Source organism: Hydractinia symbiolongicarpus, chromosome 9, assembly GCF_029227915.1.
Source record: "Hydractinia symbiolongicarpus strain clone_291-10 chromosome 9, HSymV2.1, whole genome shotgun sequence".
Lineage (NCBI taxonomy): Eukaryota > Metazoa > Cnidaria > Hydrozoa > Anthoathecata > Hydractiniidae > Hydractinia > Hydractinia symbiolongicarpus.
In genome coordinates, this window is record NC_079883.1 from 20417276 (window position 1) to 20436393 (window position 19118).

The 19118-nt window shown below is 33.8% G+C and overlaps 1 protein-coding gene across 1 annotated transcript; it reads right to left on the minus strand.

Moving 5' to 3' along the window:
- Positions 1-7004: 7004 nt before the first annotated feature.
- Positions 7005-18044, minus strand: LOC130657541 (malate dehydrogenase, cytoplasmic-like). Its single transcript, XM_057460527.1, has 6 exons — positions 17888-18044; positions 12023-12121; positions 11303-11399; positions 8811-9109; positions 8294-8470; positions 7005-7465 (listed from the first exon to the last, which is right to left on the minus strand). The coding sequence occupies exons 1-6, from the start codon at positions 17888-17890 to the stop codon at positions 7139-7141; spliced, it is 1002 nt and encodes a 333-aa protein (XP_057316510.1). The 5' UTR covers positions 17891-18044; the 3' UTR covers positions 7005-7138.
- Positions 18045-19118: the final 1074 nt, after the last annotated feature.

Sequence of the window (19118 nt, forward strand, 5' to 3'; positions counted from 1 at the left end):
GGATGAGCTTGTTCAACAATTCTCTGTATTCTCTAAAGACCTATACAGAGAATTTGGATATGGTCGAAAAAACAACAACAAAGTGGCGATATTCAGATCATCAATCAATGTTGAAAAACGTGAAAGTCCTGGTCGGCCAAAGCAAGCTGTACCGGCTGATACATTGGTTTATTTCAGCAATCTTGGGTTCACCTGGCAAAATATCGCTGATATTAAGTTAGCAACATGCACTTTTTTATATGTTAGACATACTCAGCATGGATAACGACATGCAAAACTTATTCTGCATTATGTATTTGTCCCCTGCATCAATCTTGTGAGCGAAAGCTTTGTGCAAGGTTAGAATCAACATCCACTTCGGTCTTAACGCAATTGGTCCCCGAAAAGAATATGGACAAACGGTATGGCTGATAAAGAAATCACACATCAGTCATGTTAAAGAACTGGTAAATGGTTGCGGAAATCCAGATAACGAAAACTTGGAATGGTTCGGAATGGACTGGTTCGCGCCGTGGCCTCAAGTTGACGGATTACCAACGGTGAACTTAGATGACGTTGTCTGTCCATTGGATCCTCAACACATTCTACCACTTACGGTATAGATGTATTCATCACGGCGATGCAAGTGCTCCTGTGAACATAGCTAATTTCGTGTCCCATATAATCTTGTTTCCAAACAGGAAAAATAGAAAACATATATTATTGAATGTATAAAACTCTGGATAGGACATAAAATATAAATGGAAAAATGAACATAATATCAAGTTCACAGTTTAAGCTTTCAAAAAAAAAATCTTTTTGCTTATAATTCCCACTACTTCACAATGTCAAACCTAGTTTAAGATAATTCAAGAAGCAAAAACTAAACATAAGCTATTCAGTTTAAAAAATCAGTGCCTACAAGTTAGTTAAAAGTCTAAACTTGTTGAACACAACTGTTACATAAAATTCTCAGCGATTAATTTTTAAGGCTTGCCTGTTGTTTTTTCAACCTATCAACTATAACAGAAGTATGAAAAATTATTTCTTATAGGATGCATAGCATATAAACTTTAAACAAAAACAAGAAGCCTTGCGACTTAAAAATTTCTGCCATTAGCAATAATCTGAAAAAGATATAAAATCGTGACTTGTCACAATTTTCTAGCTATAATACATTATCTTTCACCGTAAATATCCAGCCTCAACAATTTGTACTTGATACGAATTAAATACATCATCTGCAATATAAGGAAAGAATGGGGAGTGAGGGAACTTGATTCAGCCTCACCATTTCCCTCATTATCCATATCAAAAAATTTCAATGAGACTGCCGCTACAATCAATCTTATGTACAGCTTTCCTTGTCCAGCTGATGCCCTAATATGTTGATATTCCCACTCAAAACCATCAGGTGCATTAGGGTTGATATTGTAGCACGATTGTACACCACAAACTCAAAGTTATTCACTGTCACAAAAAGCAAATCTTTTTCAATTTTTTTTAATTATTTTATTATTATATATATTTCGCCAGTATAAAAGTATGCATATATATATAAATTACAATGCTAGTTGGCATATAATAACGGCAGGAGCAAGTAGAAGACACAACGTGTCTTATCATCGAACTCCTAGTGTTGAGCTTCTATAATAATACTTATGAAGTATACTTTCATATATTTACAAGAATAATGTTTTCTCACACTCTCACTCTCAGTTTTTTTCTATGTGTTACACTATCTATACTAACAATAATTTCTTTTGTCGACAACTGTTCCAAGTAACTTATCCTTTGTTACCTTTTAAAAGAGATAAATGTATCAATATGCTTCGTATTTTCATTCAAGAATGAATTCCATATAAGGGGACCTCTCTGTCGAATGGAAAAAGTAGTAGATTTAGGAATGGTTTTTGGAATAATAAAATTACTTTTTGCATACCTGGTATTGTACCTATGCTCGATATTGGAAAATTGATTTGTGAAAATTGTAGGTACCAATCCATGTTTAACTTAAACATGAACTGGAGAACTTGGTGCACGTTCAATTGAAAAATATTCAGTACTCCAAGTTTTTGGAGATTTGGTTGCGAGCGTGTGTATCTGTTCACTCCGAATATTATTCTACAAGCATGTTTTTGTTTATTATATAATTTATGTAGTTTAGTTTGGTTAGTGCTATCCCATGCAATGTTACAATAAGTTAAATAGCTTTGTATGAATGAAAAATACAAATCACGTAAGCAACGAACATTCAAGTATAGTTTCGCTTTATATAGGACTCCAATATTTTTCGCTATTTTATTTTCTAAAATGTTGATATGATCTCTCCGTGATAAAGTTTCATCAAGATAGACTCCCAAGAATTTTATTTTACATTTTCTTTTCACATTGATGTCATTCAGTTTTAAACATGGCAACTTCAGGGGGAGATTATCGATTTTAGATGGCTTAGAAAAAAGAGTGTAATTAGTTTTATTTATATTCCGGGAAAGTTTATTAGCTTTGAACCATTCTTCAATATATTTTAGTTCTTGGTTTACTGTATCAAAGAGACTTTTTATGTTGCTATGCGAAATAAAATAAGTTAGTATCGAGATGAGTCCCTTCACCTTGGGAATAAAATAAGTAAGTATCGAGATGAGTCCCTTCACCTTATGCAGAACTTTTGGGGAAACGAAATGGTTGATGTTATCCTCGGAGACTTAAATGTAATGCATTGAGTGACGGAAATCAACTTATCTCCTTATTTGTAACCTCTCCAACTAAAGGTTCATTTATTGATCACGATTATATCCATGACAATTTGTTTTCCACGTAAATGATCACGATGCAATCAAACTAAAATAAGAAACCGCGGTCGATTTGAAATCACACATAACGAAAAAGACATTTCAGTCTACTAAAAATTATAAGCTGCTTTTTCAACCGGTTGCATCACTTGCATGTTCGTAAATTTTGTATTTGAAGAGGGCGGGATAAAATTTAAATCAATATGTTTATAAATCTAACTAGAACATTGTGTCAAAATAGGAAAAAACTAACCAAGAATAAACCCAATACAATACATGGCGAAAAAACATAATGAAAATTGGTTTGTTTGTTTGCTTGTTCATTTGTTTTGCTAAAAAGAAGAGAGAAAAATTTTCCTGCATAATGTCTTGAATGTTTACATTTTCCGCGGTAAGCCCTTCTGGCTCTAATAACTGCGTGGCAGGTAGAAAGATGACTTGCTAAAGAAAGGTCTTTTTTAGCGCATTTATTTCTACGGAAACATTTTTAAGGCTTTGAACCATTATCGAGTGTAGATGGATAACTTTTGATTGACATATAGTCATATATATATATTTTTTTTTTATATAATGATTTAGAAAAAATTACGAATTAAGACAGATACGAAAAAAATACTAAAAGTACGACATTTAAATAGGTGTTAGACAAACCTAACTACCAAAATAAACAAAAATAAAATATAAGTAATATACAATATTTTTTAACGCTTTAAGAAATGGGCAAGAAAAAAGTTTAAGAGAAGGGTTTGAAAAGGACTGTTAACTCAAAAAAAGAGGTCCCTCAAATGTAAGATTTAAGAAACACAATTGTGTTATTCAGTATAGATACGTTTTCGACCATATTAGTGTTTTTCTTGGCCATAAAGAAGTACTCGCACTAGGTTTTCATCAGAAAAATTCGAAATATCACCAATTATTTCTATAATATTATCAAGAAGGAGTTTTCTTTGGTTACCATAAAAACTAAAGCGCAAGAGGAAGTGAGAGGTGGTTTCTGATTCTAAAAGTCCACAATTACATAAAGGAACAAGCGTATCAGCGAAGTTATGCCGATGCTTATGGTCCTTTAGGTGACTCATACTAACTCTTAAACGTGTTAACAATTTCAAACCAAGAGAGTCCATTATATTATAAATAGGAGAAGGTTTAGAGCGAATAAACTTGAGAATGGATTTTTTAAACAAGGACAAAGAATCTAATTCCGTGATGGTATGCGATTAAATAAATTTCTACGAAAAACACTACGCGAACACACATAACCAGGCAAAATATCATTGAGATACTGAGGAGCATCTCCACTTGCAATTTTATAAAATAAGCATAACCTACGATACCATCGCCTATCACGGAGACTTTCTAGACCTTGTTCTTGGTAAATTTTCTCCCTTGATGTCCCCCTTATAGCACCTGTTATTGCTAGAGCAGCATTATATTGAACAGATTCGATCCTACTACAGAAGGTATCATTATGCGGCTGGTCATAAATTACATCCGCATAATCGAGATGAGGGCGCACAAATGACCTGTACATGGTAACAAGAGCGTTTCTAGGTAGGCTGCCGAAAAGTTGTTAGCTTTGGCAATCTTTTCAACAATGCCCCTGTTTTAATTGTACCTTATCAAAAGCAACTTGGTCTAACACTTGATGGGAAATTAGCCTTTAAACATCATTTAAATGAAAAGATTGCCAAAGCTAAGAAGCTAAAAGAAGTGGGGGTTGGATTTTGGGAGTTCTTTTTTTAGAGAAAACTACTTCTGAAGCCTGTTTTTTGAGGTCTGGGTTAAATGACATTTTCCACGGACGAGCCCACATATTAATGACATCGAGGTCCCCGTTTAAATCATTACAAGACTTTTCAATAGTTCTAAGTTACAATAGAAAACAAGGACGTGTCGTCAGCAAATAACTTGGTTGAAGAGACTAAGTTATTAGGTAGATCATTAATATAAATAAGAAATAACAATGGACCCAAAACGGACCCCTGAGGAACGCCGGCAAGTACATCCTTCCACGTCGAATGTTGCCCGTTGAGAACAACCCGTTGTTGACGATTTTTTAGATAGTTTTCAAGAACACTAAAAAGTTCTCCCTGAACACCATAACTTTTTAGCTTGAAAAGAAGGCCATCATGCCAAACTTTGTCAAACGCTTTAGACATATCAAGAAATACGCCTCTAGTTTCAAGAGAGGTCTTTCCATCATAAGGTTTTTTTTATGAGTAATTGCCACAAGTTGATTGACACAGAAATCTCCAGGTCTGAATCCGGATTGCTTATCTGTAAAGATATAATTACTCTGAAAGTAATTGAAAAGGTTATTGAAAATAACTTTTTCAAAAACTTTCCCAAAGATTGGCAGTAGTGATATAGGTCTATAGTTATGAATCCCCACATATCTGAATCTTTTTTATAGAGATAGAGTCAAAACCATGCGCCTTGTTGGGATTGAGATCTTTTAAAATCTTCGATATAGTCATATAAAGTCGTAATGATACATTCGTGCGAAGAAACAAACTGAAAAGGACCTAACTTCACCTAGCGCCCGCATCTTTTTGCCTGCTACACAATTGTCAAAGCCAAAAGGGCTTTCCGCGGAAATTCACTTCATTTTTGCCCGAAAAAATTCAGCAACGACAGCTTCTTTCTTCATCTTAACTAAGGGCCATGCTTCAATAAAAATTCAATAAAAAGTTAACTTTAGCAATTTTTTGTTCACATTAAATTAAAATACTTTTTTAAAATTTAATCCTTTTCTTTTTTGCATGTCAAAAGAACAGATTATTCCAGCATGCGGGCACGCAGAACGTCTGCGGAAAGTTTGAATTCGATCCAAACTTGGCTGCAAACTGTAACGCTAAGTTTACACTGAAAATTTAGGTTTTTCTATTTTTTTAAAAAAGGGCCATTGCATAGAACTTATATATAGGGTAACCAGAAAATCAATAAAAACTGCAGTTTTTGAACTTATTATTTTTGCTATTTTCACATTTGGCTGATGCTCTATCTATAAAGTTGAATCCTGAAGACCCTTTTTTAGATGTTGATCAGATATATGTACACTATAAATGCTTTTAGCCTTCTTTTTGTGTCATTTCCAGTAATCATTACCTTTGAAGTATGGTTAAAATTTGTTCAAAAGACTTACCCATACATTTTTGACTTTTGACTTAATAAATCTTGTCCGAAAAATTTCCGCTGAAATAAAAAATTGTGTCCGAAAGTTTTTCCGCCAAGTTTTTTTTCGCCGAAACATTCTCCGCTGAAAATTCTTGTTCCTAAATTACGTTTTTTTTCTTTTATAAGAATATTATAAAAGAATGTTAGGCTGCGAGGTTTCTAGTTAAAAACAGGTCTCAGTTAAACGTCAAATACCGCTTCCCAGAATAAAAAAGCTTCGTCTATAGTTTCCGCCTTAAATTCTACTGTAGGAGTAGCTCTCATATCCCGACACATGCATAAACAATGTAAAAGCACTAAATGCTGATCTCTACTTGTTAAAACAGTTCCCGGACAAGAAAAACATGTGCATGCGCATTAAAATATGTTTACAGCATTAACCGGAAATTTTCATGGGCTGGACGAAATTCCGAAAGTTGAAAACTTTTTTAGAATTTTCGCGGGAAATATTTTTTTTCCTTTCAAAAAGAATGCAAGAAGTACATGTGTATAAACATTGGAGGAAATTGTGAAAAGCATTGCATTTAAGATGGCGGCTGATATGAATTAAAATTTTCCTGACCTGAAAAAATAAAGATACTTTGCGAAATTCTCACGAAATAAAATAATCTGATAAGCAACTAATTTTACGCACGGAACGCACAGAAAAAGTTAAACTCGTTTATACATGCCCAGAAGCTTTTCTGTTCGGTTACGCGGTGAAGAACAGCCTTAAGAAATTTTCGTTTTAAGGGTCAGAGAATTGCGAATTTCGAGGAAGAAATTTTCAAGGCTAATATAAGAATTTTACGAACAGCACATGTGGACAATTCTAACAATCGGAGGATATTTTTTATATATAATTAGGTCTTTTCTTTTTCAAAAGTAGGTTTCAGTTTCAAAAGTAGGTTTCAGAAAATTTATTTGGGGAAATGTCAATTTATTTTCGCGAAAATTTCTTTATAGTATCTGCACTGTAACATAACATCCCAGGACATAAGCACATAAGAAATACTGGAAAGTTTCTATCAGATGTTAACCGCAATTCCAGTGAGTGGCAACCCTGTTAAATATTCATTATCTGTCTGCCATTAATTTTAATTAAATTTGGAGGCACGTGTACAATTAAGACGTGTGGAGTAACATACAAGATTTCCACACTCACTCACGCACTCACAATAACAAAGAAATGTTCTTTACAATTTAGACAGTCACTGTTGTAAAAAAGAGAAGGCTACATCGCGTTCTTCGCATAACTCTTTAGCGGAGATATCCATTTTTTCACGTGAAAACTGGTTGATGTCAAGCCCTTGCACGATTTTGTAGTTATGCGATGCATCAATTTTGACAGGAAAGGAGTACACGATTCCATCTGGGATACCATATGAGCCATCAGAAACAACACCCATGCTGGTGACGTCGTCTTCTGGCGTTCCGAACCACCATAACCTCATGTGATCACAGATAGCTTTGGCCGCGGACATGGCACTAGATAGTTTTCGGGCTTTTATGATAGCACCACCCCTTGTTTGGACAACCTAATAAAAAAAAAGATTAAAATTAGCGCAAATACTTTTTTAACAATAGTGCTTGACCTCACTAACATAGAAGCTACGTAAATGATTTCTCCGAGGATATTTACCACTCTGTACTACCTCAGTTTGGGAAGCTGAATTTAAAAAAACTAAAAAGAACGAACTCAAAGATGAAAAGATAGATTTATAGGTTGTAATTTCAACAAATAAAAAAGGTATGGACGAAAAGAAAAACGCTAAAAAATATTTTTCGAAATTTTTTCTGTCCAAAATTTGCGTCTGCCGAAAGTTTTTGCAACAGAATTTTTTGTTATTTTGCAAAATTTGTCCATAGTTTAGAAATTATATGGGGTGCAAAAATTAACTAAAATATTGATTATCAAAGTTGTTGCTGCCAGGTACTACATAAAATAAAAATTTTTTTACGACAAATCTATATTTGTTTTTAATTTTGACAGGCTTTCAGTGGTAACAATCCACAATGATCACATTAACATGTACAAATGCCTACAACATCAGATAATGAAAAAAAAAATCATATTATACAGATGAGTAATAAATTAAAATATATTTGTAATGCTAGGACAATTCTAAAGGCATCGTTTAAAAGTTTTATTTAGTGCGTTTGTCGCAAGAATCGCAGTGTCCAGCCTGTACAGTTTCTTTTCGCTCCAGAGAGATAACTAATTTTCATAAATCCGAACTTCAAAATGGTGTTAGTTTGGCCATAATAAGTAGCATTGCAGCTACTACATGAAACGATAAACAATGTCCTTCAACTAAATTAAAGATCGTCCACCAGCGGACGAAAAGTAAAATTATATGTCACACCTTCATGAATTCTCCTTGAAGCCACTCATCATCTTTTACAGCATCTTTTACTGAAACTGTTTGGCCATTTAATTCAACTGTACCATGTTGAACATCCGGGTATTGGGTCGCAGAATGGTTACCCCAAACAATGATGTTTTTAACTGCTGTTGTTTTAACACCAAGACGAAGTGAAATCTAAAACAAGAAACGAAATAGAGATATGTGTCTTCCTGCCAACTTTAAACATAACAAATTCCCAAAGATCATTATTCTTACTGGGTACTTCGTCACGGTAAACTGACACGGCTATCTATTCCTCAACTTAACAGATTCAAAAGTTTGACGAGTTTGTCCAAGGATTTTTGTTTGAGGGGACAATAAATAAGTTACGTATGTAAGATTTATCTTTCGCAGATGTTTTTGAATATACAAAGCGTCAGATGTAATATGAACAGAACGAAAGCATTTGACGTAGATCCTAATTCATTGTTTTTGCTGAGCTATGAAATTTACACTATTGTGTACTCTTACAAACCTGTGAAATTGCCCGGTTCTGATCCAACTTTGTCAAACAAGAGAAATTCTCCTTTGGTATACTTGGAGCACATTTTGATGTGATTAGACAATTGGTGTTGGCCGGATTTCCAATCACAACAACTTTTACTGTTTTCTTAGCATGTTCATCCAATGCCTTTCCCTGCACTTCAAATATTTTGGCGTTAGCTTTTAATAAGTCTTTTCTTTCCATGCCTTCCTTTCTTGGCATAGCACCGACGAGAATGGCAACATCAATATTTTTAAAAGCTTCGGCAACATCTGCCGTGCCAACAATCTCTAAACCAAACAGTACGGTTGTTTACAATTACAAATCGCAATTCAAAACAATCAATTCAACAGTCACAACTATCATCTACATATATCTGCCACGCTGTTAAAAGAAAAATATTCCGAATAAAAAGATTTCCGCACACCGTATCATGGCTGCATGATTCACCAAGCATTTCTGAAAATTTTAAAGTACAGTTGAACTCATGTAATTCGAATTCTCAAGGGACCGAGAATTTTGTTCGAATTACATGAGTTTCGAACAAGATGAGTTTTCATATTTTTGACCTAATTCGATGAAAAAAGTCTTTCCCAGGTTTACTTTCAAACTATTTTTTGTATTTTCGAGTTAGAATAATGAAATACTAAATTCATAATTTTTCGAAAAAGTCTTTGATTGTTGATTGTTTCATTTTCTGCTCTCGTTTCTTGGAAATCTCTTCGAAGATCTTCTGAATCAATGGGATGACGTTCGATGATTCGAAAAGGGTCATCTTTTTGAGAGTCTCGATTGCGTCGTCAATCTCATTTTGCGATGGGGGTGGAATTGGTTCATCATCAGGACACTCTGCACTTTCGTCGTCTGAAGAGCCGTCATCGATGACTTCTACTTCCGGATTTTTATACATATCCACGATTTCTTTGACAGACAATGGGCGTGACTCATTAGTAACAACGTTGAAATCTATATCAATGAACGATTCGACATCCAGATCGTCAGGTGCAATGTCAGGTCTAATCTTTCGTAATCGGTCTAGATCTTGATTCAAATCTTCTACAACATTCGTTTCATCATTTTCGTCGTCTGAATCGCTCTTGTCACTTTCCGTATCTTTGAAAGGATCGTCATTCTCATCCATAGCACCATTCCTTGCAACCTCCGAGATTCCTGATTTTCGAAAGCAATTTACGATTGTTTCACTCGACACACTATCCCAAGCCGTCTTGAGCATTATCATGGCTTCAAGAATTGATGTTTTAGTGACGAGTTTTTGAAAGCAAGGAATATCTTCTCTTTATTGTTCTTCCATGTTGACAAGGTGCTGCTTGGAACGGAGTACTTGATGGATGCGTCTTTATTGAACATACCATCCTCCAAGTCACGGAGAGCTTCATATTTTGTTTTTAAAGTGAGTTCTTTATGCTTTCTTTTCCCCATCTTGTCTTGATAAGAAATGGAAGCCAAAAGCAGTGGCCGAGCTCCAATCGAATGTAAAAAAAAAACATTCGATTGCAAATTATCGAGTTGGTAAGCTTCAAAAACTCAAAAAATTTGAAAATTCGAATTACATGATTAAAATTTCTTGATGGGACCGGAAAATCTGTTCGATTTACATGATTTTTCGAATTACATGGGTTCGAATTATAGGAGTTTTCTTGTAAGGTTTTCAAGGTAAATTCTGAGGGGACCACATAATCTGTTCGAATTAAGTGAGTTTTCGAATTATAGGAGTTCGAATTACATGAGTTCAACTGTAAAACGAAAATGCTATCGAAAGTTAAAGGTCGTGCAGTGTAGCATAATGAAAATCGTCTTAAATTTCTACATAATGTGCCATCTTTGTTGTTATTAACGTTTCTCTTTAATAATTACGTCTTTTCATTCTGTACGATTTCGCAAGCGCGTAGACTTAAGGGGGATTTTCACGAAGCGAATTGAACAGCGAATTCGACGGCGAATTGTTTCTGAGCATGCGCAGTTTTGTTTGTTTTTATTTTGCATCGAACTGCGGATGCTCTGATACAATTCGCCGTCGAATTCGCCGCTCAATTCGCTTCGTGAAAACCCCCCCTTTAAACTATATTCGGCAGAACTAATTAATTATTCATGATTTTATTTTAAAAAGGAATTGTTGAGGCTGAAGAATTTTGGTGAAGGACAATAGTATTTTCGCCATAAAATCGTGACAAGTGTGTTATAACAGAAATAATATGGATATATAGTCTGAAAATAAGCTTTCGTAAACTAATTATGTAAAAAAAAAATAAAAAAAAATCCAATTTTAAAAGGGTTACTGCCACCTTAACTTAATTCTGGCTAAGTTTGCATAAACTGTGAATGTCTTCTTTACCACGACACAAACTTTGCTTTACACAACCCTAGGTGTAAAATTTATGGTTGTGTGCTGTCAATTGATTCCATTCAATCATTTTGTTTGAGTGGATACACACGTTTGAACAGAAGGCAAAAAAACAACATACCGTGCAAAAGTGGAAGGGAGCAGTCTTGAAGTTCCATTATAACTCCTCCTAGGGCTGTCATCATTGGAGGGATATCAAGAAGCAGTAGAGTAATTGGCTACACGAATATATAACATAGCTATAACGAAGCTACTACAGATAGTATTTGTTAAAGTGTCTGAGTTAATTTTACTTTGATGTCGCTAAAATTTTCTTTAAAGTCACCAACAAATGTATGTGTTATTTGTTAACTGCCTAGACGTTATGGCACGACGTCAATGCATTTAGACTGGCGTCAATTCATTAAATAAGAATAGTAAAGCCATTACATTGTGCTTTTAAGGTTTAGGCTAAATACTTGAAAAAGAGATGGAAATAACTGACATCATCTCCTGTGTGGGTAACTAGGGACCACCTGGGACCAAAATAGACCAATTTTCTAATGCTGGGTCATATCACACACTTCGGAACAAACGGGTTGACAACATCATTAAAAACCCCTTAATTCTAAATATTTCAACCTGTTTGTCAAAAGTACATAATCCTATAAATTTTATAATCAGTGCCTCAGCCTAAGGCAACAGGTATCCAAATTTCTGAAAAAAATGTTATACATTTGTGGGACATTTCTGATAGAACAATATTCAAATCACAGATATTAAGCGGATTTTTTCACATGCCTTATGGACTAGTTCAGATATAATAAAACTTCAAAAGTGTAGTAACAATGTTCTGAAATACCTGGTTTGATCCAAAAACATCACCCTTCCCAATGGAATACAGTAAAGAATATGCAATCTGTCCAGCAGCACCAGTTACACATACTCTTAATGGTTCAGCCTGAAATTATAAACAGAAAGATTATTTGTATACTACTTTTAATGGACACAAATTTTAACAGATATTAGGTTAATCTGAAGTCAAGAAAGATAAAAAAAAAATAGAGAGATGAAATTTATTTATCAAAGTTACATATATATACCAAAATTAAATTGTGACGGTCCATTCTACATGTATATGTTCTGCCTGAATAATAAAGGCTGCCCTGATTATGTACGGCAGCTTGCCCCAGTTAAAAACAGAGCAGAAAATACATAATCAGGGCAACATATTCAGGATAGGGTGACTTTGTATGACAGTTAAAAACTGTTATTTGGCACTTATAAAAGGAACATAATCAGGGCAGGCCGGTTTATGTACAACAGTCTAATATCATTTGTTGCTTAAAAAACAAACATGATCGGGGCAGGCAGACTTATGTACGACAGTCTAATATTATTTGAGACTTATAGAACGAACATAATTTGGCCGGGCCAGGCCAGGCCGGCTTATGTACAAGATATATTATGTATATTATTTCTCACTTATTATAGAACTAACATAATCAGGGCCAACTTGCTTTTATATCATTCATGACAAGCAAATATACAGCCCTGGTGGCAAAGTTGTTGTTGTTCTAAATGAAACGAAATTTTGTGGAACTAAATTTTGGGATTCGCAAGTTTAATAACTTTTCACTAAATTTAATTCCTGCAAAACTAATAATTTAGGTCATCCCCAGAATTCAATTCCTGCGGAAAAAAAAATGAACCCACCCATCCACAAAATCTAGTTAGTTTTGAATGGTGTTTTAACATGTACAGAAAAATTGTGTCAAGACTTTTTTTTTTCTCTGCAGAGTTTTCAATGATGTGCAGAGAAAAATGGCATGTGACAATAATTCGTCAATGGTTTATTCACAAAAGTTCGAAGAAAATGCTAACCACAGCCTGCCTTAGCCGCAGCCATTATATATCAGCGTTCATAATCCGGTCACCACAATATAATCAGGGAAAAAAACAATTCGGACCATGCGTACATAATCCGGCCGTCCTGTTTATAAAAAGCCGTTTTTGCAATCCGGGCAAAACATATATACAATTGTTAACCCTTCCTCATACATGGAAAATTGATGTACACAGTCGTAAAAGCAGGTCTTTCTAATATGCACAGAAATATATGCTTAAAAATTTAAATTTGTAAAGGCCTTTCAACGCACACAAAAATTTAGGATTGCTAATTATATTTAAATCCTCAAATTTTCTCTAATGAAAGATAAATTTTTCTTTCTTCCTTTACATTTCAGTTCAACTATATGTCGAGTTGCCAAAGCAATATACCCAAATTATATCATCAAATTGAGTTGCCAAAGCAATATACCCAAATTATATCATTAAATTATACAAATTCAATACAACAAAAAAATAAAAATAGTGGATTATAATATTGTATTTTTTTAAATATAAAGCTGAAAACGCGGTATTTGCATTGCCCTATTGCTTAAATTAAGTTACAGCCCTTCTTACAAAAACAAAAATTCAGAATGTATTTTTATAAAATTTGCAACCTAAAAAACTAGGAAAAGCACAACTTTCTTTTTAAATTTTAGTTTCCTCAAAGGTTCTTAATAGAAGTTAAAGTGATGCAAATTAAGTATGAATGCTACTCCAGGGTTGATAATGAGGAACAGTCAGGGTGAAAACGCAGAAGGCAAAAGTTGCCACAATGGACTAACTTTGCAGAATGTGGATGTAGTAGAGTATGCAATCCCTTCACAAATACTACAGCCTTTCATATAGTGCAGTCTGGGCACTAGTAAAGTGCTTGTACAGACAAATATGGCACAATGGTAGTGCAGCAACAAGAAAACAGTGGCTTTACTATAATAAGACTAAATTGAAAGAAGAACCCTCTTCAGAGTCATTTTCTTTAAAAAAAATATTTAAAAATTCTGAACGCATGCACGCATATTCAGCATAAAAAAAAAGTTCGCACTTCTATCATCTTTCTGCATACTCAGTTCAAAAAATCTTTAAAATCTTAAAATCTTTAAAAACAAATATCCCGCTAGTAAATTTTCGTATACATGCCTTTACGTTTGTGGTCTTTTTTTCCGAAAGCTTCCTATTGGCTCATTGCAATTTTCGGTAATGAAAAGCTGAATAAATTATGCACAAAAGGTTCCCGGATTTTTTTGTATAAATTACTGATTAGCGAATTATGACGACAGAAAGAAAAAAATATGCATTTTTTTGAATGATTATATATAATTACAAATAATTTCATAACGACGTTATTAGAAAAAAAACCGGGAACCCTTTTGAATTTAATTTATGCTGAATATAATGGTGCGAAAACGAGAAGTCTGCGACCACGCGCTCGGAAAAAGAAGCCATTTTAAAACGTACGGTGAAAAAAATTGGTGTGTTTATTTCATTAATTTTCTTTTTGGGAAATTACCATCTCACGAAAATAACTCCCATCAAAAAAGTCTTTCATCAAGCATTCAGAAACAAAAAAAACATAAAAAAAATATAACAGTATTGATAAATTATAAGGGTTTTTCTGAGACTACTCATCAAGTGAGTTTTTTCCTTTACAGTAACCTTAAAAATAGATAAATCAGTCATAAAACAGCTATTGTAACACAAAATATGCAATATTTTTGGAACCACATGTTGTTTTGAGTAAAAAAATCAAAGTTTTTTAGAGCTGAATAAGAGCTTCGCAATCATATTTTTTACAACAAACAAAAATTTTACTGAGCGTAGTGTTCGACAAAATGAACTGAAAGGGTGAATTTTTGTATATAATTTTTTTTCAATTTTTGGATTTTTTTATGGAAATATTTTATCACCACTCTAGAGATAATTTATTTGGCTTTCAGAATATATATTTGTTGATGTTAATATAGCAAGCAGAGGAGATATTTTAAATATGCTGAGTATGTACCTCAGGGGGTTACCGTATCCTTAAATGGACTGTATTCTATCCAAAAGAAACTCAAGGTTATTGAAGGGATCCCGAGGTGCTTTTACCAGTTGGATTTACTTCAAATATAGAATATTACGGCAGTTAATAAAATTTAGCTGATGTAATTTATGTAAACATTTTTACAGAGAGAAGTATTATATTTATAATAAATAAAAACTTTTAAGCAATACACTAAAAAAACATAGTTATATAAATACATAAATATTAAAGTTCAATGAAGGAAAAATGGCATTAGATTAAATAAATTTTAGGGTTTTTTGCAATGATTTAATTTATCTGAAGTGGTGACAAACTGTTTTTAATGACGTAGTTTAAGCGCAAAAAAATGTTAATTGATTTTTCGCTAAGAGTTTAGTGTTTGTGCATTGCCATAGGAGGCAATTGAACTATACTCTGCAAAAAACTTTTGCTTTTTATGTTGTAATATCTTCTGGTCTTTTTTTGCATGTGTGATTGCATAAGTTCTAGGGACTTCCTATTTGCAATTTTACCACAGCAAATAATTACTGACTGTATATGTTTTAAAAATTTGCACCAAATGCTGAGTGACGTTTCAAATAACAAAGGCTGGATCACTCTTAATCCTATTCCTGCTTTGGGGGAATGGGGGGATTCAACCTCACCTTGTTGAACGTTTCTTTAATTTCACAACCTGCGTCTCGAATAAAAGTTGTTTGAAATAAAAATCATGCACAACCTGCATCTGTTTGCTTAGCTATGTGAGAGGATGTGCAGAATTAATTTAATTTTTTTAAAAAACAATTGTACAGAACTTTAAGCAGAATTGTTTATATTTTTTATTAGGAAAATAATCGTTTGTAAATAATTTGTTTCACTTTGCCACAAGAAGGCATCTGTTCTGGCTATAACAGTCAGTAATAATTAGTGTTACTTACAAAACATGTAATAGGGTCACCTGCTACTAAAAAAGACTGGAGGTAGTTTAAAAAATGTTTAAAAAAGAAAAAGGTTGATGTTAGCCAAGAAGGCGATCAGGTAAGAAGAAGCTAGCATGGTCAATATCTTGATAAATAGTATATACAAAAATTAATATTTTGGGCGAGTCAGGCCAAGCTAAAAACAAAGTATTTTTTACAGATAATGATCATATGAGTGAAGAACAATAAAAGTAACCAATCCTGAAGCGTGATCAGTATTATGACCACACAAAATTCATTTGTGACCCAGCATAATTTTTCTCAACTTAACTATTCCGTTTTTCTGGGATTTCACCTTCCTCTGAGAGGAGGATAGTATTGGTATAACTGACTAACTAACTAACCCTGTCCCAAATGAACATCACAGATTTAAACTTCGTACCCAAGCTCCCTAAGTACTGGGAAGTCATCTTAATGACGTTTCAGGCCATAATTGGACAAAATTTGGCACAGTTAACAAAAAAAGTATGCTGAACATAATGGTGACATCATAATTTTGATTTTTGTCACCTAAATGCCATTTTAGGCCAAAATTGGTCCAAAAAATTAAAACCACTTCACTTTTGGCCAAATTTGACACAGTTAACAAATAAAGTATGCTGAAAATGATGATAATACAAAAGTTTGATTTTTTGTCACCTAAATGTCATTTCAGGCCAAAATTTGTCCAAAAATTAAAGCTAATTTTCGACAAAAATTGGCACAATTAATAAAAAAAGTATGCTGAAAATGATAGTCACACCAAAATTTTGATTTTTTGTCAACTAAATGCTGTTAAAGATCATAAACGTTTCATCGCAAGACTTTCAACCATGAATGATAGGCTGTTTATTTTGTTAGCAATTTCTTTTAAAATGTGAGTTTATTATGACATGTTTCGTTTTGTTTGCGTTTGTTGTAAGATATGTCACTTGTGTGCTTTATCTTCAGAGCTTCATGCACCAAACCTCTTCGAATGTTTGGCACGATAACACAACAAATTAGCAGGTTGTAATCAAATATTTTGGTAGCGAGTGGAAATTCTCAGAGCCCCCAGGGCTTCTTGTTTTATCTTGTGATGAACTTCTAGAGTCTTATATTTGTCCTTTCTTTTGCTCGGCTGCTTGTCCAATACCAATGAAGATTTTTTATTGGAGGTGATATATTATTATTGTAACATAAATTAATTTTTAAATAAATTCCCCTCTTATTAACACCTCCCTCTAATAGACGTCCCCCTTGAGATCGAAAAAATTAAATAAACGCCCCAGGCGTTTATTAGAGGATTTATGGTATGGTACGGTTATGGATTAGAATAATTAAATCATGGCTTAATAATCAATTTTGGATCATTTTAATGATGTGGTTTATGGATTTTTTCTCACAGAAACATTGTTTGATGTTCCTAAACTATCAGGTTTATTTGAATCAATTTTGAGCCCTATAAGCTAACAATGCCCATCGTTTAACAAAATGGACTGAAAATAACTTTGCTTTGCCTAGCCTCCATATCTTTTTTCTTGCCACACAATACCTAAGTAGAAAGAGCTTACCACTAAAAATGTAAACAAATATATTAATCTATTACTGCCTTTGCTTCATGCTTCACGAAATGCCCCACTTGGCAAGCAATGCTACTGGGTGCTGAAACTTTGAGGGGACTATTTTTGTGCTATTTTTTAAAATAGCATACTTTATGTGAGTTGATTTAGATAAACGGATAATAAGCTTTAAAGTCTGTTTTCATTGACTGAAGCAAAATAAATGTAGTTAATAGCTTAAATGAAAATGGCAGAAGGGACCACGTGGGCAGTTTTATTAACCTTGTTAACAATGCTCATATAAAGCTTAAAAAATAAAAGTAATACATATTTACCATTGTGATATTCCAGTTAGACGATGTAAAAAATCCTGCAAGAGGTTAGTACAAAAACAGACCCTCACACAATACGTTACGTGCGCTGAACCTAGATTGCTTCTATTTATGTCGGTTTGGTTGGACAGAAAAGCGGACGCTGCTTTGTTCTGCCCAGATTGCGAACGGGGCCTGTTTATAAACAGGATGGTCGGATTATGTACGCATGGCTTGATTATGTTTTTTTTTGCCCTGATTATGTCGTGTGGTGATGGGATCTGACATAATGGCTGGCCAGGCGGGCTTGGATTGGCATTTTCTTCGAACTTTTGTGAATGAAACATTGACGAATTATTGTCACAGAATGATGGATTTCGTGCTTTTATGTACCTGGGTAAAGTTTATTTTATTGTTTTATAATGCAAGATAGAACACCATTGAAAACTAGGCATGGGCGAAAGAAAAAAAGTATTGACGTAATTTTTCTTTGCAAGATAAAACACCATTAAAAACTAGGCATAGCGAAAAAAAAGTCTCGACGTAATTCTTAATTTCAACATAATATACTTCGAAGGAACTAAATTTCACGGAAACTACAATCCCGGACAAAAATTATCCGAAAAACGAAAAATTGACCTTTTTGTTGAATTTTTTTTTAAAGTAGGCCGGCCTATGTTGTACATAGGTCGGCCTACTTCGATTATGTTCGTTTTATAAATCTCAAATAATATTAGACTGTCGTACATAAGCCGGCCTGTCTTGATTATGTTTGTTTTTTAAGTAACAAATGGTATAAGACTGTCGTACATAAACCGGCCTGCCCTGTCTATGTTCGTTCTATAAGTGCAAAATAATATTTTTAACTATCGTACAAAGTGCCAAATAATATAAAAAGTGTCGTACATAAACCGGCCTGCCCTGTCTATGTTCGTTCTATAAGTGCAAAATAATATTTTTAACTATCGTACAAAGTGCCAAATAATATAAAAAGTGTCGTACATAAGCCGTCCTGCCCCGATTATGTTCGTTTTATAAGTGCCAAATAATATTTTTTACCTGTTGTACATAAGCCGGCCATTCCGATTATGTATTTTCTGCCCTGTTTATAAACTGGGCAATCTGCCGTACATAATTCGGGCAGAGCAGCCCCTCGTAATTTGCAGAACAATATCTCCGACAACAATACACTAATTCGACATTGGCGCCCCATTTTGAATTTAATACAGAGCTGACTCCGGCTATGAAAGGAATG